General features: G+C 43.7%; 1 protein-coding gene across 4 annotated transcripts in view; it reads right to left on the bottom strand.

Moving 5' to 3' along the window:
* LOC139534866 (collagen alpha-6(IV) chain-like) overlaps positions 1–22,593 on the bottom strand; it is a 195,887-nt gene that overhangs the window by 40,125 nt on the left and 133,169 nt on the right. For 2 of the 4 annotated variants that reach the window (XM_071334353.1, XM_071334354.1), the window contains exons 5-14: positions 13,092–13,271; positions 12,901–13,020; positions 10,670–10,726; positions 10,259–10,294; positions 10,043–10,105; positions 9,597–9,632; positions 5,690–5,731; positions 1,878–1,967; positions 1,041–1,133; positions 18–71 (exon numbers count right to left, since the gene is read on the bottom strand). In XM_071334353.1, coding sequence (XP_071190454.1) covers positions 18–71; positions 1,041–1,133; positions 1,878–1,967; positions 5,690–5,731; positions 9,597–9,632; positions 10,043–10,105; positions 10,259–10,294; positions 10,670–10,726; positions 12,901–13,020; positions 13,092–13,271 — 771 coding nt within the window. The remainder of the gene's footprint in view (positions 1–17; positions 72–1,040; positions 1,134–1,877; positions 1,968–5,689; positions 5,732–9,596; positions 9,633–10,042; positions 10,106–10,258; positions 10,295–10,669; positions 10,727–12,900; positions 13,021–13,091; positions 13,272–22,593) is intronic. The other 2 variants (XM_071334357.1, XM_071334355.1) reach the window with 2 other exon arrangements.

The raw sequence follows: 22,593 nt of genomic DNA, 5'->3' as shown, positions 1-22,593 counted from the left end.
ACAGACAAGACACTTACAGGTGGGCCGGGTCTTCCAGTTGGTCCACGCACTCCTTTGTATCCCCCTTCCCCCTGACAGAGAGAGACAGAGAGAGAGACAGAGAGAGACAGAGAGAGAGACAGAGAGAGAGAGAGAGACAGAGAGAGAGAGAGAGAGAGAGAGAGAGAGAGAGAGAGAGAGAGAGAGAGAGAGAGAGAGAGAGAGAGAGAGAGAGAGAGAGAGAGAGAGAGAGAGAGAGAGAGAGAGAGAGAGAGAGAGAGAGAGAGAGATGGAGAGAGCAGGGAAGAGAAAAGCAAAAGGAAACGTTACAGAAACTAAATGGAAACCACACAGTTGTCCTCACTGGAGGAAAGTCCAGATGCCATCATTCAGGGGGAAAAAAATAATAGCATAAAGCAACGAGGAGGTAAAAACAGGTTACATAACAGCAATGACTGATGAAAACGTTTCACTGCTAATGCTTATGTCTTATGTTCACTTAGAAGAAGTGATACTAAAGCATCCGATTGACAGAGTACAGTAACATTAGTAAAGTCTCTCTGTAAACATGTGCATGATGCAAACAGTAGATATTCTTCCCATTACAGTACTGACTGATATCTGCAGATTTTCGTTGTCTTTCAATATTACACTAATCCTGTTCTTTACTTTGTATTCTGTGTGCAACAACTGATGTAAAAACATACAGTAAGAAAACAAACAACTCAATAATAACAGCAGTATCACATTGGGATGGGGTGCGGGTGTATAATGGGGTAATGGAATGGGACACGGACACTGGGGGGAGGGAAGGGGGGGGTGTAGGCCGGGAGAGGGGATGGTTGGGGAGCGCGGGGGACTGTATGACACTCCAGGAGCCAGCCAGCGAGCCAGCTATAGGTGGGGTATAGTATCACCACCACCTTCCACCACCCACCCCCCACCACGGCTGGACTCCATGCCAGGATGGAGCAACCCGGCTGGGGGAGAGTGGGTCGGCTACCCAGGCCTCCTCTCTGGAGCCCTGGAGCTCTTGAACGTGTGTTTCTCTCATCACAAACCTTAGGTCCTTTGTCTCCTTTAGGAAAGCCCACAAACTCCACCACTCCATTGACCAGGGGCCTGCCTGGGTCTCCCTGCGGGCCCACATCGCCCTGGGTAACGGTAACCAAGGAAGAGAGAGTTTTTACATGGCAACACGATGGGGGTTGAGGGAGAGGAGGGGAGGAGGGAGGGGATTGGTTGGGTGGCGGCAACAGCAGTTGTTTTCAGGTAGATTTGGAGGGATAGGTTGGAGGGTTGGTCTAGAGAGAGGAGGGGGTAGGGGTAGTTGGAGGGACGGACTGTGTGTGTGTGTGTGACCCTAGGAGGGGTGGTAGTGTAGGGGGTTGGTGGGGGGTTTCGGGCAAGGTAGAGTTTGGCGGCGGCAGGGGGGGGGGGGGGTATGAAGGGCCGGTCAGTCACACAGTATACTATCCCTTCCCTTATTACGATACGTTTTTACATCACACACTATCATTCCTTATGTCATCCACAGCTAACAGTAGAGTTGCTGATTATTTGCATCATACTTGCTTTGGAGAGCTTCCCAACCCCTGTGCTTTGTAGTGCTACACCAGAAGCAGAATTACATTAGTTTGGCAAGATGGAGGCAAGTCAACATCGGGTTATCTGTCAACGAGTAGAGACACGTCAACTTCAACCCTCCATGGTATTTTGTAATACTACTTTCCTTAATATATAATCAAGATGTTTTTGTGATTCTGTGTCTTAGACCAGCCTTTCATCCCCTCTCTTCCCCCCTGCCTCAGTGTCTTCCTCCCCCCTCCTCCCCCCGTCTCTCCTCCCTCTTTCTCACCCCTCCGGCGGGCGGGGACCACTGCTCCTGTCTGTGTTACCTTATCTCCTTTGTAGATAGTGGTAATAGGTGCGCCTACTAGCGGCTCGTCGCCGGGCACGCCTCGGGGTCCGGGCTGACCTGCGTCGCCCTGGTGATCCAGAGGACAACACATGTGAGTCAGTCATTATTAGCCAATCAGACGGGAGGATGAGGAGGTTGAAGGGTGCGGGAGGAATTTGGAAGTTGGAAGGTATGAGAGCAAAGGTGGGGTGGGGGAGGGGTGGGGGGGGGGGGGCGGCAAGGGTTGGAAGATTGAGCGAGAGGGAGAAGATGGAGAGGGAAAAAGAGAGGTGGGGAGATAGAGGAGAAGGAGAGGTGGCAAGAAAGAGAGCCAGAAGAGGGAGGACCAGGGAGAGAGAGGGGAAAAGGAGAGGGATGGAGAGGGAGAAATAGGAAAAGAGGGAACGAGAGATAGAAGGAGAACATATTAAATAAAAAGAGAGCGACAGGAAAGGTGATAAAATGAAATGAAGATAAAAAGACTGAGGAAAAGAGAAAGACAGAGAGACTCAAAGTGAGAGTGAGAAGTAGGGGATGAGATGGTGGGATTGCATAAGGGTCGTTCCACCAATTCGGTCCCTTTTGAGAAGTGTAACTTGGTATAAAAAAAAATATTTCACCAAATAAATAGCACATGTTCACGTTCATAAAAAAACTAGTTTTCCCATCTCAAGGGGTTAAATAATAAAAATGACTACAGTAAGTGCCTAGACCACAACGACACCGTGGTGAAGAAGGCCCGACAGCGACTCTTCAACCTCAGGATGCGGAAGAAATATAACCTGTCCCCAAGGGCCCTCACAGTGTTCTACAGGAGCACCATCGAAAGCATACTGTCGGGCTGCATCACAGCCTGGGGTATGGCAACTCCACCGCTGAGGACCACAAGGCACTACAGAGGGTGGTACGCTCAGCCGAACACGCCATTGGCTGCACACTGCATGCCCTCCAGGACACCTACAACACCAGGTGTCGCAGAAAGATCATCAGGGACCGCAGCGACCCGAGCCGTGGCCTGTTCTCGACCGTTTCCATCACTAAGACAGTATAGGAGCATCATGGCAAAAACTGTAAGACTGGCCAATAGCTTCTACCCCCTGACCATCAGGCTGCTGAATAGCCACCGCTAGTCAGCTACCTCCGTCCTGCATTGTTGGAGCTCGGAGCTCAAGAATCTAACTGTACCCTGTAACTACATCTGCAACACTGTACATGTGATTATTAAACTCTCTAATCTAATGTCATTTAAGTGCCAAATAAAGTAACAGGGTTGATCGAAACAGGGTTGACGATTTCATCTTAAATATGCCATGAATCCCTTTGTGACACAGGGAATGGAAGTTTGAAGTGTGGAACAGGGAGTTGCAATTGAATACAAGGTTCACCATTTTTTTTTGTAGCAAGCCTTTATTCATCTTAAATATAAGATGTATTTAATTATCCATGTGGTCTATACTAAAGGGCACTTCATTTAACATAACAGTATTGGTTCACAGTGTCTACTTCAAATATCAAAGGAACGCAAAATGCACCTATTTCGTGGAACAACCCATAGGCGAAGAAGGGGAGATAGGATTGGAGGAGTAAGAGGAAAGTGTATGAGGGAGATTGATAAAGAGAGAACGGTAGGGAGAGAATTGAAGAGAAAGAGGGGGATTGATAAAGAGAGAAAGGGAGAGAGAGAGAGCTCTGGCCGACTTTATTTTTCTTCCGATACGTCACTGAGAAGAAAACAATTTAAAGAGCCATTTCCTCAGGCCAAAACAGAAAATATAGAATATAGAAAAATGTTTAATTAAAGGGATAAATAACTGACTTTACTAAAATGTTTGCTTATCATCTATCCCAAAGGCTTATCAGTGAATCTAGCTGTTCCTCTTTCAACACGACTTCCAATTAGTAGTTTGTTATTGTTTGTTTGTTTGTTTGTTTGTTGTTGGGGGGTTGAACAACAAGATACATGCAGGGAGGAGAAGATGGCAAGATGGCGGATTTATCCATTGATGGATCGATGGTGAATGTTAGTGGGTCATTCATTCTCACTGGTGGTCAAATGCAACGGATACTGAATACTGAGGCAAAACTCCCAGGATGTTTCCAGCACCACCATGCCCAAATAAGGTCAAAGGAAAATAACGCAGCACAGGAAGCGGGAGCAAGTGATTCCAGCACCAATCACAGACCACGACACGCCCACCCACATGACAGCTCAGAGATCTTATTGGTGGAAGTATAATACAATAAAGTGGATTTTATAGGCAGAATATAATACAACATAGAATTCATATAATTAGTTGGGAATCTTATAGATACAATATGCTATATGTTATTGTCTGTTTCTACCAACTAAAAGTAGTCTTAACACAGACGTAATAAAGATGCCATTTAGCAGATGCTTTTATCCAAAGCGACAGACAGTACATAACTTCTGTACTAAGACTACTTTTAGTAGAGTCCACAAGTGATTGACTTTTATGAGGGTGATGAAAAGTTCTAGAATAATCTCTGAGCTGCCATCCAACAGTAAGGAAACATGTTATTTTAGTAATGCCACAGGACAACTGTTCGTTCCTTCAATTATATATTAGATTGTGATCGTTTTCGTTTAGATTTGTTAGAGTTCAGATTTATTAAGAGTTCAGATTCAGAATGAGAAACAAAATGGCCGCCTCCATAGGGCTCTAGTGGTCCCAGTGGCAGTACTATCATGCAATTATAAACACACCAGGGGTAAACTGTAAAATCATTGAAGACAAGATCATATTTTAATAATAGAGATGGAACAAACCAGAGCAGGCTGGTGAGGGGAGGATGGCTCCTAATAATGACTGAAATGGAGTGAATGGTATCAAACACATGGAAACCATGTAATAATACCATTCCATTCTTTCCATTCCAGCCATTACAATGAGCCCATCCTCCCATGTCTCCACCCACTCGCCACCACTGATACTGGTGATATATTGAGGTAGATGTGTCAGTGGAAAAAACAGAGAGAAAAGGGGGATGAGGTCAGGAGAGATGGATGGAGGGAGTGTTGGGGGTGAAGGGTAATGTACTGTTGGATGTATGTAAGGGCCAGGGGGGCGGGTGGAGATGGGAGGAGGTTGAATAGAGGGGAAGAGGATGTGTCAAACCATCACCAAGAAAGATTACATGGCATGCACACAGAGGTCAAAAAGACATCCTTCATCATGCATTTTAACCATCCTCAACACGCATGCACACACACACACACACACACACACACACACACACACACACACACACACACACACACACACACACACACACACACACACACACACACACACACACACACACACACACACACACACACACACACACACACACACACACACACAGCTAGAATAACCTAAGCCGGCTGTCTTCAGTTTGATCTAATTTGATCTACAGTGAGGATAAAGTTCCCAGTCTCCCTCCCATTGGGAAAGACATATAGATACAAATGGGTTCTGGTCAAAAGTAGTGCACTATATAAGGAATACAGTGCCATTTGGGATGCAGATTATGTCATATTACAACTCTTTCAACAGTCTAAAGCTATAATTTAGCTTTAGACTGATGTAATAAACTGATGTAATAAATCAATTACTTCTCAATATAGCTGAAATCCAATGAGTGATAAGAAGGGGTACAGTAGGTATGGTTAGATGGGGTGGGGGGAAGTTCTGGTTGGGTCGGGTGAGCGAATAAGACCTAATCAACTGATATGATTAATTGATTACTAATCAATAAAATCGTTCATTAACATCTACTAATTAGTTGTGTTGTTTTGTTGGTGCGTACCTTGTCTCCTGGCTCCCCCTGAAACCCTAGACTGGGGCTCCCCTGGAAAACAAGAATGGGTATTGCATTTGGACAACAACACATCACCCTACACATGACAAGCATTGTAAAATTGTATGGATGTAACTATACTAAACAAAAATATATACGCAACATATAAAGTGTTGGTCACATGTTTCATGAGCTGAAATAAAAGTTCCCCGAAATTTTACATACGCACAAAAAGCTTATTTCTCTCAAATGTTTTTGTTAACATCCCTGTTAGTGAGTATTTCTCCTTTGCCAAGATAATCCATCCACCTGACAGGATTTGGAAAATTAAGAAGCTGATTAAATAGCATAATCATTACACAGGTGCAACTTGTGCTGGGGACAATAAAAGGCCACTCTAAAATGTGCAGTTTTGTCACACAACACAATGCCACAGATATCTCAAGTTTTGAGGGAGTGTGCAATTTGCATGCCTACTGCAGGAATGTCCACCAGAGCTGTTGCCAGAGAATATCATTTTCATTTCTCTACCATAAGCTGCCCCAACGTTGTTTTAGAGAATTTGGCAGTACGTCCAACAGGCCTTACAACCGCAGACCAAGTGTAACCACGCCAGCCCAGGACCTCCACATCTGGCTTCGTCACCTGCGGGATCGTCTGAGATCAGCCACCTGGACAGCTGATGAAACTGAGGACTATTTCTGTCTGCAATAAAGCCCTTATGTGGGTATAAACTCCTTTTTATTGGCTGGTCCTGGCTCCCAAGTAGGTGGGCCTTTGCCCTCCCAGGCACATCCACGGCTGCGCCTCTGCCCAGTCATGTGAAATACATAGATTAGGGCCTAATTTATTTATTTAATTGACCTATTTCTTTATATGAACTGTATATTCCTCATATGAACTCGTTGAAATTAAATTAAGTAAAATCGTTGAAATTGTTGCATGTCACGTTTATATGTTCGTTCAATATACAGTACCAGTCAAAAGTTTGCACACACCTACTCATTCAAGGGTTTTTCTTTATTTTTACTATTTTCTACATTGTAGAATAATAGTGAATACATCAAAACTATTAAATAACACATATGGAATCATGTAGTAACTAAAAAAGTGTTAATCAAATCAAAACATATTTTATATTTGAGATTCTTCAAAGTAGCCACCCTTTGCCTTGATGACAGCTTTGCACACTCTTGGCATTCTCTCAACCAACTTCATGACCTGCAATGTATTTCAATTAACAGGTGTGCCTTGTTAAAAGTTAATTTGTGGAATTTCTTTCCTTCTTAATGCGTTTGAGCCAATCAGTTGTGTTGTGACAAGGTAAGGGTGGTATACAGAAGATAGCCCTATTTGGTAAAATACCAAGTCCATATTATGGCAAGAACAGCTCAAATAAGCATAGAGAAACGAAAGTCCATCATTACTTTAAGAAGGTCAGAAGGGCGGCCTCCCGGGTGGCGCAGTGGTCTAGAGCACTGCATCGCAGTGCTATGCTGCGCCACCAGAGTCTGGGTTCGCGCCCAGGCTCTGTCGCAGCCGGCCGCGACCGGGAGGTCCGTGGGGCGACGCACAATTGGCTTAGCGTCGTCCGGGTTAGGGAGGGTTTGGCCGGTAGGGATATCCTTGTCTCATCGCGCTCCAGCGACTCCTGTGGCGGGCCGGGCGCAGTGCGCGCTAACCGAGGGGGCGGGTGCACGGTGTTTCCTCCGACACATTGGTGCGACTGGCTTCCGGGTTGGAGGCGCGCTGTGTTAAGAAGCAGTGCGGCTAGGTTGGGTTGTGCTTCGGAGGACGCATGACTTTCGACCTTCGTCTCTCCCGAGCCCGTACGGGAGTTGTAGCGATGAGACAAGATAGTAATTACTAGCGATTGGATACCACGAAAATTGGGGAGAAAAGGGGATAAAAAAAAAAAAAAAAAAAAAAAAAAGAAGGTCAGAAGGTCAGTCAATGCAGAACATTTCAAGAACTTTGAAAGTTTATTCAAGTGCAGTCGCAAGAACCATAAAGAGCTATGATGAAACTGGCTCTCATGAGGACCGTCACAGGAAAGGAAGACCCAGAGTTACCTCTGCTACAGAGGATAAGTTCATTAGAGTTACCAACCTCAAACTGCAGACCAAATAAATGCTTCACAGAGTTGAAGTAACAGACAAATCTCAACATCAACTGTTCAGAGGAGACTGTGTGAATCAGACCTTCATGGTCGAATTGCTGCAAAGAAACCACTCCTAAAGGACACCAATAAGAAAAAACACGAGCAATGGACATTAGACCTGTGGAAATCTGTCCTTTTTGGTCTGAGACCAAATTTGAGATTTTTGGTTCCAACCGCCGTCTTTGTGAGAAGCAGAGTAGGCGAACGGATGATCTCCGCATGTGTGGTAACCACCGTGAAGCATGGAGGAGGAGGTGTGATGGTGCTTTGCTGGTCACACTGTCTGTGATTTATTTAGAATTCAAGGCACACCTAACAAACATGGCTACCACAGCATTCTGCAGCGATACGCCATCCCATCTGGTTTGCGCTTAGAGGGACTATCATTTGTTTTTCAACAGGACAATGACTCAACACACCTCCGGGCTGTGTAAGGGCTATTTGACCAAGGAGAGTGATGAGTGCTGCATCAGATGACCTGGCCTCCACAATCACCCGACCTCAACCCACTTGAGATGCTTTGGGATGAGTTTGACCGCAAAGTGAAGGAAAAGCAGCCAACAAGTGCTCAGTATATGTGGGAACTCCTTCAAGACTGTTGGAAAAGCATTCCAGGTGAAGCTGGTTGAGAGAATGCCAAGAGTGTGCAAAGCTGTCATCAAAGCTGTCACCAAGGGTGGCTACTTTGAATAATCTAAAATATGCAATATATTTGGATTTGTTTAACACTTTTTTGGTTACTACATGATTCCTTATGGGTTATTTAATAGTTTTGATGTCTTCACTACTATTCTACAATGTAGAAAATAGTAAAAATAAAGCAAAACCCTTAAATGAGTAGATGTGTCCAAACTTTTGACTGGTACTGTATAGTCATTGTAACAGTCTCCATATAAGTCACCAGTAACAAAAGTCCCCAATATGGACGGAATTTACATAGCATCTGTCGGCACTTGGAATGAACAACAGACAATCTCCATTATGACAAAAGCAACATGAAGTACACAGCTTTTAGTTATTTAGTACACATTCCCCCCTATCTGTTTGGTGGTGTCATTACACTGTCTCCACCATAGAGATCCTTATTCGTTTCTATGGAGCAGACAGGCTGTCTCTGAGGTCAGTACGGTGTCCATATTAGGACAGCCTCAGTCTGAGCAGGACTTTCAGGGCACGTGTCTAGTGTTGCAGTGGTGTAAAGTACTTAAGTAAACCTTTAGTACTTTCAAGTACTACTTAAGTCGGTTTTTGGGGTATATGTACTTTACTTTTTATATTTTTGACAACTTTGACTTTTTTCCCACTACATTCCTAAAGAACATAATGTACTTTTTACTCCATACATTTTCCCTGACACCTAAAAGTACCCATTACATTTCTAATGCTCATCAGGAAAGCAAAATGGTCCAATTCACACACACTGACAGAATCACTAAACACTAAAATGTTGGAGTATGCAGTCTTGTTTGCTTATTATAAGGAATGCGAAATGATTTATACTTTTATTTTTGATACTTAAGTATATTTAAAAACAAATACCTTTAGACTTTTACTCAAGTAGTACTGTATTTTGCTGGGTGACTTTTACTTTTACTTTTAAAAGTATGACAATTGGGTACTTTTTCCACCACTGTAGTGTTGTCCAGTACTTACTAAAGGGCCAGGGGCATAATGTTAGCAGAGCAGGAAAACTCCAGGCCTATAACTACTGAAGGGTCAGGAGTTTTCCCCTATCTAGTGTTGTCAAGTACTTACTACAGGGCCAGGGGGACCGGGGGGGCCTGGAGCACCCTGGAGAAAAACAACACAACACAGACAGGAAGTCAGCTGGAGAGAAGACTGATCTATTATATCTATTAGATTCTATTGTAAAATAGACAGTCAATAAGAGACAATAAGAGAGGTATATTCCCCCAAGTCACTGGCTTTAGTCTTATTAACCAATGTGTAGATTAAACATGACAAACACTCTGTGTAATGCAAAGGTTGTCATGACACTGTTTGGGATAAAATAGTTTCTGTAATATACTGAGTACATACAGTATATTAATGGTATATTGTATCTAGATCAACATAGACAGTTGTGTGTGTGTGTGTGTGTGTGTGTGTGTGTGTGTGTGTGTGTGTGTGTGTGTGTGTGTGTGTGTGTGTGTGTGTGTGTGTGTGTGTGTGTGTGTGTGTGTGTGTGTGTGTGTACGTACAAGGAATCCATCAGGACCTCTGGGGCCGAAGTCACCGGGACCTCCGTCTGGACCTCTCGGACCCTACGGAGAGAAACATAACGCAGAAGAGCGGGTCAGGAACACAGAACACATAGAACCCTTAGGAACCCGGTCAGGAACACACCAAGTTATCAAATACACTACATATACAGGAAGAGATCCAGTATATTGATGTGTAGTAAGGAGATGTCTTACAGGTACACCATCCAGTCCAGGCCGACCAGGAACTCCCTGTAAGGAAACAAGATAAACTGTGAGCTAAACAACTGGCCCCAGTTCATTATAAACATAGACTCGGGGGAAAGAGGGACGTAGGGAGGAAGGAAAGAGAGTCCGTCTCAGGTCAGACTGACCTCAATGGATGACATTATAGCAACAACATCCTCCCCCTTTCTCTAAACAATCTCCAGGATAGGACAGATGAGGTAGGGAAGGAGGGAGAGGAAGCAATGTCAAACTTTTCCTGATAATATCCTTGTGTGTGTGTGTGTGTGTGTGTGTGTGTGTGTGTGTGTGTGTGTGTGTGTGTGTGTGTGTGTGTGTGTGTGTGTGTGTGTGTGTGTGTGTGTGTGTGTGTGTGTGTGTGTGTGTGTGTGTGTGTGTTACCCCACTGAGTCCAACGTATACAGGCTCTCCCTTCTGTCCTTTAGGACCAGTGGGCCCCTGATGGAGAGCGAGAGAGAGAAAGAGAGAGAGAGAGAGAGAGAGAGAGAGAGAGAGAGAGAGAGAGAGAGAGAGAGAGAGAGAGAGAGAGAGAGAGAGAGAGAGAGAGAGAGAGAGAGAGAGAGAGAGAGAGAGAGAGAGAGAAGAGAGAGAGAGATCATAGCACATTAAAGCCTGTAACCCTCCGGCTGCCAGCTCACTCCATGCAGACCCCCCACCCCCAGTCAGCTCAGGGATTCAAACCAGCAATGCTTTGGTTACTGGCCCGGCGTTACTGGCCCGGCGTTACTGGCCCGGCGTTCTAACCACTGCCACCTGTTAATAGATGACTCTCGTTACAGTCATATAGTACTGATGTAAATGATAGTTGTTACCCACAGCGAATCCAGTTTGGTCCAACACGCACTACACTAGATCATTTCGTCTTACAGTACAAATATACTCTACAATCATGATAATAAGAACAATAATAATATATGCCATTTACAGTGCCTTTCAGAAATGTTTCATACCCCTTGACTTATTTCACATTTTGCTGTGTTACAACCTGTTTTCAAAATGGATGAAATATGTATATTTTTTTTATCTCACCCAGACAACACCCCCAAAGGACAAAGTGAAAACATGTGTTTAGAAATGTTTGCAAATGTATTGAAAATGAAATACAGAAATACCTCATTTACATAAAAGCCTGTAAGAGCTTTGCACACCTATATTGTACAACTATTGCACATCACTATTTTTTATTTTATTCTTCAAGCTCTGTCAAGTTGGTTGTTGATCATTGCTAGACAGCCATTTTCAAGCCAATTTAAGTCTTAACTCTAACTAGACCACTCAGGAACATTCAAAGTCGTCTTGGTAAGCAACTCCAGTGTATATTTGGCCTTGTGTTTTAGGTTATTGTCCTGCTGAAAGGTGAATTTGTCTCCCAGTGTCTGTTGGAAAGCAGATTGAACCAGGTCTTCCTCTAGGATTTTACCTGTGCGTAGCAAAAAAAGATGACAAGCATACCGATGACAAGCATACCTATAACATGATGCAGCCACCACCATGCCTGAAAATATGAAGAGTGGTACTCGGTGATGTGGTGTGTTGGATTTGCCCCAAACATAACTCTTTGTATTCAGGACATGAAGTACATTGCTTTGCCACATTTTAAAAAAAGTATTACTTTAGCGCCTTATTGCAAACAAGATGAATGTTTTGGAATATTTGTATTATGTACAGGTTTCCTTCTTTTCACTCTATCATTTAGGTTAGTATTGTGGAGTAACTAAAATGTTGTTGATCCATCCTCAGGTCTCTCCTATCACAGCCATTAAACTGTAACTTTTTTAAAGACACCATTGGCCTCACGGTGAAATCACTGAGCTATTTTTTTCCTCCCCGGCAACTGAGTTAGGAAGGACGCCTGTATCTTTGTATTAACTGGGTGTATTTATACACTATCCAAAGTGTAATTAATAACTTCACCATGCTCAAAGGGATATTCAATCTCTGCTTTTTATTTTTATTTTTACCCATCTACCAATAGGTGCCCTTCTTTGCGAGGCATTGGAAAACCTCCCTGGTCATTGTGGTTGAATCTGTGTTTGAAATTCACTGCTCAACTGAGGGACCTTACAGATCATTGTATGTGTGGAGTACAGAGATGAGGTATTCATAAAAAAATCATGTTAAACACTATTATTGCACACAGAGTCCATGCAACTTATTTAAGTGACTTGTTAAGCAAAGTTTTACTCCTGAACTGTATAGGCTTGCCACAACAAAAGTGTTCAATATTTATTGAAGACATTTCAGCTTTTCATTTTTAATACCTTTGTCAAAATTTGTAAAAACACAATTCCACTTAGACATTATGGGGTATTGTGTGTAGACCAGTGATACCAAATCTCAATGTAATCTATTCTAAATTCAGACTATAACACAACAAAATGTGGAAAAAGTCAAGGGGTGTGAATACTTTCTGAAGGCACTGTAGCAGACACTTTTATCCAAAGCGACTTAGTGCATACATTTTACATATGGGTGGTGCAGAGAATCAAACCCACTCTCCTGGCGTTGCAAAAGCCCTGCTCTACCAACTGAGCTACAGAGGACAACCCTACAGCTACAGATGATAATAGTATAGTAGCACGTAGACAGTTTAGATAATAGATGTTACTCACAGAGAGTCCTGGAGCTCCAGGTATCCCTCCGTTTAGAGTTCTGGGACCTGGGTCTCCCTGGGTACCGTTGCACCCGTCTGCTCCCGGTAGACCCCTGCCACCGTCCGCACCTGGGTGACCCTAGAGAGAAAGATAGGGTTAGGGTGTGTGTGCGTGCGTGTGTGCGTGCGTGTGTGCGCTACAATACTCACTGGGACTCCGTCGGTTCCTGGGAACCCTGGTACGCCCATAGGCCCCTTTTCTCCTTTCAGCCCAGAGGGGCCCCCGAGTCCGACGTGACCCTTTTCTCCTTTGGGCCCTGAAGGCCCTTGGTCACCTGGGAAGCCCTCTGGTCCACTGGGTCCTACTGGCCCCAAGGCCCCTGGACGCCCCTGGAGAGACACAGAGGGGAAATACATGGTGAGAAGGGACCTAAGCTTGGAGTGCAGGAAAGGTAGAGTACAGTCCTATATCCTCAAAAGAGGACTCCTCTTCTGGAGGGAGAAAGAAGAGGAGATGGTGAAAGAGTGGATGTTAACTTCCATGACCAAATATATGACATCATAGGAAGTCCTTGAAAGAAAGGGAAGTAGAGGTTACGTTTGGGGAGGAGGAGGAGAGGGAGTTTAAACGTGAGGGAACATTCAACGACAAATTGCAAGGTGTCCATCTTGTTTTAGTTTTATCTGTGTGTGTGTGTGTGTGTGTGTGTGTGTGTGTGTGTGTGTGTGTGTGTGTGTGTGTGTGTGTGTGTGTGTGTGTGTGTGTGTGTGTGTGTGTGTGTGTAAGCATGGGTATGTGTGTATGTGTGTTCGTGCCTGTGTTTGTGTGATGCAAGGTTATTATAGTTTTGTGTTTTTATATTAGTTTTATTTATATTTTTCCCCATTTAGCTAGTGATAGCTAGTAATTGTGATCAAAGATGATCTATATACTGACAAGATACTGGACTGACCGCACTAATAATGGGAATAAATGTCTGCAAAGGCGGTGAGGACGCGGGATCAGGCACTGTCATTCTAGCCAATGAGAGGGCAGATACACGTGTGAACAACAGGCACAACTCTGATATAAAATAGTTTTTCTCAAAGTTGCAGGAATGCCATGTGCATCCACTTATATCAGTACATTCATAAGGACCTAAACATTACAGCTATTCTATCAAATAAGCCTGAAGTAGCAAATGAGCAAATACTGTACATTTTATTTTTTACCAAATTTGACATTCTCTCATTGACCTCCATACAAAAAATACCCACTTCCTCTGCTTCTCGCTGTATTTTTGAGCAGACAGATTTTGGGAAGAGTCAATTCTCTCACTTGTCCTCTTCCTCTCTGTAGTGATTCACTAGCTAGGCCTATCTGAAACATAGCTACCTTCTGGCCACATTTAACCACCAGCTTCAGTAGCTTGAATACCACCCCAAAAGTTTGAAAACGCCATTGAAAACCCCATTCGATTTTTGACCAGGTAAAAAACTTAAACTGAACATAATTCATGATGGTTTTTATTTTAATGTAGTTTATTTTCGAGTCAAAGATAATAGTTTCAGTATAGTTTTTCAAACAGGTTTGTTAATTATTTCATTTCAGTTTACGAAGCTGTTTTTTTCATGATTAGTATTTGTTTTAGTTTCAGTTTTCGTTTACTATAATAACCTTGGTGTGACATTTTGGCGAGGAAGCAAGTTTCTACAGAACCCCTCAGTATATAGACGGAGCTAGATGTGGTGGTGATTGTGCTATAGGTCTATAGCGATAAAGAGACTCCACTGTGGGCATGCTGAGGCTTGTGGCTATAGACGGGGGTATCGGATTCAAATGGTGATATTCTGGTTCTGAGAAAGAGACAGAGAGAGACTACACAGTATGTGTGTTTGGAAGTGTATATTTGCCTAAACTGATATTTTCCCTACAAATGTGTGCAAGACAGACAGTGCTACAACAGATCTAAACATGCATTACCCAACCTTCACCACAGGGTGGTGACAGAGAGTAGTTATTGCCCTCCCCAAGTGATGACAGTTAAAAGCAGTGATGCCAATGGTAGTAAAACTCTCTCTCTGTGACAGCCAGTAATAATCTGAGGTGGATGGATTAGGGGAGTGTTAAACTAACACCCTGACATGTGATCGTCATAGTCCTAATTTACACCAGCTGTATAAAGAGGGCAGGGATCACTTTGGTGTAGGGGAGAGGGTGAGTAGAGGTGTGGATGAGGGGCAGGGAGCACATTCGGTCGGGTGAGGAGAGAAGGGGGTGAGGGGGAGAGGGGTTCTTAAGACGAATCAGGAGAGAGTCTGAGCTTTTAGTGAATTCCTCGACTGGGATGACTCAAAAACACGTGACGGACACACTCAGACAGCAAATTCAGAGTTCACACACCCCTTCATTAGTGGAAGGCAGAGTTTACAAACTAAACACAGAGGGGTAATTTCTGCACCACACCACCTGGTCCTATAGATATATAACATCTGTCTCCAGACACAACCCTATCAACCTGGCCAGGACCAGAGCTATCCAGAAGAATGTAGAAATTGCCCTTAACCACAGATCTAGGATCAGATTACTCTACCTCTTACCCTGACATATATGGAGATACAAATATGACCCTGTATCAGTGGTTAGACTCGACTTTAGTCACAAACTCCCACTGGTGCTGATACCAACGGCTAATGCTAGCCCTGCTGCTTACAATGAGAGTAGAATGAACTTGCCATAGACACTGATCCAAGGTCTGTTAGGGTGTTTCACCCCTAGTGGTTAAGGTTTCTGGGAAGGTAAGCTGATCCTAGATCTGTGCCTAAGGGTGACTTCTCCATCCCTAACCATCTACATAGGTCTTAATGACAGGGAGCGGTTAGGTGTAGGCAGTGATCTGCTTAAAGGCCTCACACCTGGTTCTAAACATACAAGTATGTAGCAGTTGGTCCAATGATGTATATAAACACTGGATTGCTGATGCTATGTATTGGCCAACCGGTCGGCCATATTGGCATTCCTCAGTAGGAGCAGTCCTTCATAGGAGTGAATAGAATTCTACAGTATTTAAATTAAATATTTCAAGGACAAAATATTAAATATTTTGTTGTTATATTGGGGACAGTAACATTAGTAAACTCAGAAATATATACTTTAAGGAAAATGTTTTTATATTTTTTTATTTGTATGTTTAACTCACATAATATAATTTACAAGTATGGATTAAGCTGTCTGTAATATAATAAACGTGGCAAAAACGAATGTACATGAATAAATGCAGTTATTTGGCTTCCCAATTATTGTTTTTTACAATGGCGTGGGCATGGTGACTTCAACACAGCACCCCCTATCAGTCATCTAGTGTATATATAAATCGTTGGGGTAGACAAGTCGGCCACTTTCTCTCACCCCTTTCTCTCCCTCTCTCTCTTCCTCTGTCTGCCTGCCTGTCTGTCTGATTGTTTCCCTTCCCTCTCTCTCCCTCCAAGGCCAAATAGAATACATTTTTACTCTGTGATAGATAAGAGGTCACTGTAAAGGTGTTTGTTAGGTATGACACTTTGACAACTACTGTGACATAACTCTCTCAGTCGTTCTCCACGTCTCGACTAATGTCTAGCAAACACCTTAACAGAGACCTCTTACCTAACACAGAGACAGAGTTCACCCTGTTAGGCCCTTACAGTAGCTCTCTGAAGAGGGTTCTGGAAGCATCCATCTGCTCGATGGATTAAAACCAGCTCTTTTTTTTAATAGAAAAGACATCACACAATGTTATTCTGTGATCCCAGTGAAAGTATGTCCACGGTGAAAGCAATAGGAGGTGGAGGGGGCAATAGGAGGTAGGAGGGGGAACGCCTAAGGTTTTTTTTGGGACTGTGCTGACCTGGCCGGCAAATAAGAGAAAAGATCATCCTTCCCAGTAAACAAAATGACGTTGAAAAGATGTCATCAGGAGCATTTTAGGTGCTGAATAATTTTTTTTTTAAAGGTGAAGATACGTATTTTCCAGTCATTGATTCTATGGCCAAATTTCAACTGCACATACATTCTCAATGAAGTGAGCATTATATCACAACAACCATTGTTCAACCCTCTTAATATAGGAAAGAGGCGCCAACTGAAGAGTGCAACAGAACATGCATTATTGCTCCCATCTGTCACATGCACTTATGTTATAGTGAAGTGCAGTTTGCAAACACCTCTTTCTACTGACTTGAGAGTCATAAATCGTTTTTTCTGAGTGACTCGTTCATTTTGGTAGTTCGTTTGACCTGCAAGTGCTGGCCGCAATGAGTCCTACGGTAGGACTGATACACGCTCCTCCGACTCAGCGGCTCCAAAGACGTGCTCCGACCACCGACTGTTTGTCATATGCACGCTGGAAAATGGATCATTAGCGTAGAGAAGAAAGAGACATGTTTAGAAATGATCATTGATCGCATGGTGCAAGAATGACTGCGATTCATTGATTATTTAATGCTATGATGGACACAGCTTTTTTAGATTATCATACACAGCCTCTGCTCAATAAACTCGAAACAAATTGTTTGGGGAGCTGCAGTTTGCGAACAACTGTGCTTATCACTTTGCCGGGCTACCCAGACTCCTTGCTCCGGCCATACACAACGCAACGCACACTGACGTGAGTTCTTACAATAGGCTATTTAGCGAACGACAGAGCAGCGGAAGAATTTAGTGTGAGTCGTCAGGCTACTGTACTTATCATCCTCACGGCAGTCAAGCAATGCATTCCGCCAAGAGTGGTTCACAATCTAGTCCGGTTGCGGCCACAACTAGACCTCGTTTGTATCAAGTATCAAGAAATAATCTTAGTTGTATGCCTAGCAATCAACAAATGTACATTGTTTAAAGCACACGTTTACAAGTCTCAGTCACAAATGACAGCTCCAATAAGTCCCCTGTGGTGAAAGACACGTGAACGAGAGTCTCATAGAATCATGACTTTTGAGTTTTCATTTCATCGGTTGCCGGTAGGCGGTCCTGCGTGCTCTAATTACTAACTCAAATAACACAATTAGTTGACATTTTTGTTATTTTGCCTAAACGTGTCGAAAAATATCTGAGTCAGTAAAAAGAGCAGAATTTCCCATTCACTATCACCAGTATGTTAGCTTTTTCAAAAGTTTCAAACCGGCAGTAGTAATGTCCAAACAAGTACAAAATATTGTACTTAATTAACCAACTGACCACTTCAACTAAATGAAATCAAATTTATTGGTTCCATACACATATTTAGCAGATGTTATTGCAGGTGTAGCAAAATGTTTGTGTTCCTAGCTCCAACAGTGCAGTAATATCTAACAATTCACAACAAAACACAAACCTAAAAGTAAAATAATGGAATTAAGAAATATTTAAGTATTAGGATGAGCAATGTCAGAGTGACATTGACTAAAATACAGTAAAAAAGAAAACAGTATATACATATGAAATGAGTAAAGCAGTATGTAAACATTATTAAAGTGACCAGTGATTCCATGTCTATGTACAGTTAAAGTCAGAAGTTTATATACACCTTAGCCAAATACATTTAAACTCAGTTTCACAATTTCTGACATTTAATCCTAGTGAAAAGGATGTCTTAGGTCAGTTAGATCACCACTTTATTTTAAGAATGTGAAATGTCAGAATAATAGTAGAGAGAATGATTTATTTCCGCTTTTATTTCTTTCATCACATTCCCAGTGGGTCAGAAGTTTACATGCACTCAATTAGTATTTGGTAGCATTGCCTTTAAATTGTTGGGTTAATTTTGGCCCATTCCTCCTGACAGAGCTGGTGTAACTGAATTAGGTTTGTAGTCCTCCTTGCTCGCACATGCTTTTTCAGTTCTGCCCTCAAATTTTCTAAAGGGTTGAGGTCAGGGCTTTGTGATGGCCACTCCAATACCTTGACTTTCTTGTCCTAAGCCATTTTGCCAAACTTTGGAAGTATGCTTGGGGTCGTTGTCCATTTGGAAGACCCATTTGCAACCAAGCTTTAACTTCCTGACTGATGTCTTGAGATGTTGCTTCAATATATCCACATAGTCTTCCTCCCTCATGATGCCATCTACTTTGTGAAGTGCACCAGTCCCTCCTGCAGCAAAGCACCCCCACAACATGATGCTGCCACCCCCGTGCTTCACGGTTGAGATGGTGTTCTTCGGCTTGCAAGCATCCCCCTTTTTGCTCCAAACAACAATGGCCATTATGGCCAAACAGTTCTATTTTAGTTTCATCAGACAGGAGAACATTTCTCCAAAAAGTACGATCTTTGTCCCCATGTGCAGTTGCAAACCGTAGTCTGGCTTTTTTATGGCGGTTTTTGAGCAGTGGCTTCTTCCTTGCTGAGCGGCCATTCAGGTTATGTCGATATTGGACTTGTTTTACTGTGGATAGAGATACTTTTGTACCTGTTTCCTCCAGCATCTTCACAAGGTCCTTTGCTGTTGTTCTGGGATTGATTTGCACTTTTCGCACCAAAGTATGATCATCTCTAGGAGACAGAATGTGTCTCCTTCCTGAGCGGTATGACAGCTGCATGGTCCCATGGTGTTTATAATTGCATAAAATTGTTTGTACAGATGAATGTGGTACCTTCAGGCGTTTGGAAATTGCTCCCAAGGATGAACCAGATGTTTGGAGGTCTACAATTTTTTATCTGAGGTAATGGCTGATTTCTTGATTTTCCCATAATGTCAAGCAAAGAAGCACTGAGTTTAAAGGTAGGCCTTGAAATACATCCAAAGGTACACCTCCAATTTACTCAAATTATGTCAATTAGCCTATCAGAAACTTCTAAAGCCATGACATCATTTTCTGGAATTTTCCAAGATGTTTAAAGGCACAGTCAACATCTGACCCACTGGAATTGTGATACAGTGAATTATACGTGAAATAATCTGTCTGTAAACAATTGTTGGGAAAATGACATGTGTCATGCACAAAGTAGATGTCCTAACCAACTTGCCAAAACTATAGTTTGTGAACAAGAAATTTGTGGAGTGGTTGAAAAACGAGTTTTAATGACTCCAACCTAAGTGTATGTTAACTTCCGACTTCAACTGTATATAGGGCAGCAGCCTCTAAGGTGCAGGGTTGAGTAACCGGGTGGTAGCCGGTTAGTGATGGCTATTTAACAGTATGATGGCCTTGAGATAGAAGCTGTTTTTTAGTCTCTCATTCTCAGCTTTGATGCACCTGTACCAACCTCGCCTTCTGGATGATAGTGGGGTGAAAAGGCCGTGGCTTGGGTGGTTGATGTCCTTGATGATCTTCTTCCTGTGACATTGGGTACTGTAGGTGTCCTGGAGGGCAGGCAGTGTGCCACCGGTGATGCCCTCTGGAGAGCCCTGCGGTTGTGGGAGGTGCAGTTGCCATACCAGGCGGTGATACAGCCCGACAGAATGCTTTCAATTGTGCATCTGTAAAAGTTTGTGAGGGTCTTAGGTGCCAAGCCAAATTTCTTCAGCCTTCTGAGGTTGAAGAGGCACTGTGGATGTGGATAGGGGCGTGCTCCCTCTGCTTTTTCCTGAAGTCCAGGATCAGCTCCTTCATTTTGTTGACGTTGAGGGAGAGGTTATTTTCCTGGCATCACTCCGCCAGGGCCCTCACCTCCTCCCTGTAGGCTGTCTCGTCATTGTTGGTAATCAGGCATACAATGGTTGTGTCGTCTGCTAAATTGATGATTGAGTTGGAGGCTGTGTGACCACACAGTCATGGGTGAACAGGGAGTACAGGAGGGGGCTGAGTATGCACCCTTGTGGGGCCCCTGTGTCGAGGATAAGTGAAGTGGAGGTGTTGTTTCCTACCTTCACCACCTGGGGGCGGACCGTCAGGAAGTCCAGGACCCAGTTGCACAGGGCGGGGTTCAGACCCAGGGCCCCGAGCTAGATGATAAGCTTGGAGGGTACTATGGTGTTGAAGGCTGTGCATATAGTCAATAACAGCATTCTTACATAGGTATTCCTCTTGTCCAGGTGGGATAGGGCAGTGTGCAGTGCAATGACGATTGCATCGTCTGTGGATCTATTGGGGCATTAAGCGAATTGAAGTGGGTCTAGGGTGTCAGGTAAGGTAGAGGTGATATGATCCTTAACTAGCCTCTCAAAGCTCTTCATGATGACAGAAGTGAGTGCTACTGGGAGATAGTCAAGGTGCTCTCGAGTGGCGCAGCGGTGTAAGGCACGGCATCTCTGTGCTAGAGGCATCACTACAAACCCTGGTTCGATTCACAACCGCCCGTGATTGGGAGTCCCATAGTGGCGATGCACAATTGGCCCAGAGTCGTTAGGGTTTGGCCGGGGTAGGCTTTCATTGTAAATAAGAATTTGTTCTTAACTGACTTGCCTAGTTAAATACATTTTAAAAACTGTCATTTAGTTCAGTTACCTTTAATTTCTTAGGTACAGGAACAGTGGTGGACATTTTGAAGCAAGTGGGGACAGCAGACTGGGATAGGGAGAGATTGAATATGTCCGTAAACACTCCAGCCAGCTGGTCTGCACATGCTTTGAGGATGTGGCTAGGGATGCCGTCTGGGCCGGCAGCCTTGCGAGGGTTAACACGCTTAAATGTCTTCATCACGTCAGCCACGGAGAACAAGAGCCCACAGGGAGCGGGCCACATCCATGGCACTGTGTTATCCTCGAAGCGGGTGAAGAAGGTGTTTAGCTTGTCTGGGAGCAAGACGTCGGTGTCCGCGAGGTGGCTGGTTTTCCCTTTGTAATCATTGATTGTCTGTAGACCTGCCACATACAGTGGGGAGAACAAGTATTTGATACACTGCCGATTTTGCAGGTTTTCCTACTTACAAAGCATGTAGAGGTCTGTAATTTTTATCATAGGTACACTTCAACTGTGAGAGACGGAATCTAAAACAAAAATCCAGAAAATCACATTGTATGATTTTTAAGTAATTAATTTGCATTTTATTGCATGACATAAGTATTTGATCACCTACCAACCAGTAAGAATTCCGGCTCTCACAGACCTGTTAGTTTTTCTTTAAGAAGCCCTCCTGTTCTCCACTCATTACCTGTATTAACTGCACCTGTTTGAACTCGTTACCTGTATAAAAGACACCTGTCCACACACTCAATCAAACAGACTCCAACCTCTCCACAATGGCCAAGACCAGAGAGCTGTGTAAGGACATCAGGGATAAAATTGTAGACCTGAACAAGGCTGGGATGGGCTACAGGACAATAGGCAAGCAGCTTGGTGAGAAGGCAACAACTGTTGGCGCAATTATTAGAAAATGGAAGAAGTTGAAGATGACGGTCAATCACCCTCGGTCTGGGGCTCCATGCAAGATCTCACCTCGTGGGGCATCAATGATCATGGGGAAGGTGAGGGATCAGCCCAGAACTACACGGCAGGACCTGGTCAATGACCTGAAGAGAGCTGGGACCACAGTCTCAAAGAAAACCATTAGTACCACACTACGCCGTCATGGATTAAAATCCTGCAGCACACGCAAGGTCCCCCTGCTCAAGCCAGCGCATGTCCAGGCCCGTCTGAAGTTTGCCAATGACCATCTGGATGATCCAGAGGAGGAATGGGAGAAGGTCATGTGGTCTGATGAGACAAAAATAGAGCTTTTTGGTCTAAACTCCACTCGCCGTGTTTGGAGGAAGAAGAAGGATGAGTACAACCCCAAGAACACCATCCCAACTGTGAAGCATGGAGGTGGAAACATCATTCTTTGGGGATGCTTTTCTGCAAA

This window comes from Salvelinus alpinus, chromosome 11 (assembly GCF_045679555.1).
Source record: "Salvelinus alpinus chromosome 11, SLU_Salpinus.1, whole genome shotgun sequence".
Lineage (NCBI taxonomy): Eukaryota > Metazoa > Chordata > Actinopteri > Salmoniformes > Salmonidae > Salvelinus > Salvelinus alpinus.
This window is presented reverse-complemented; position numbering and strand designations above follow the sequence as displayed.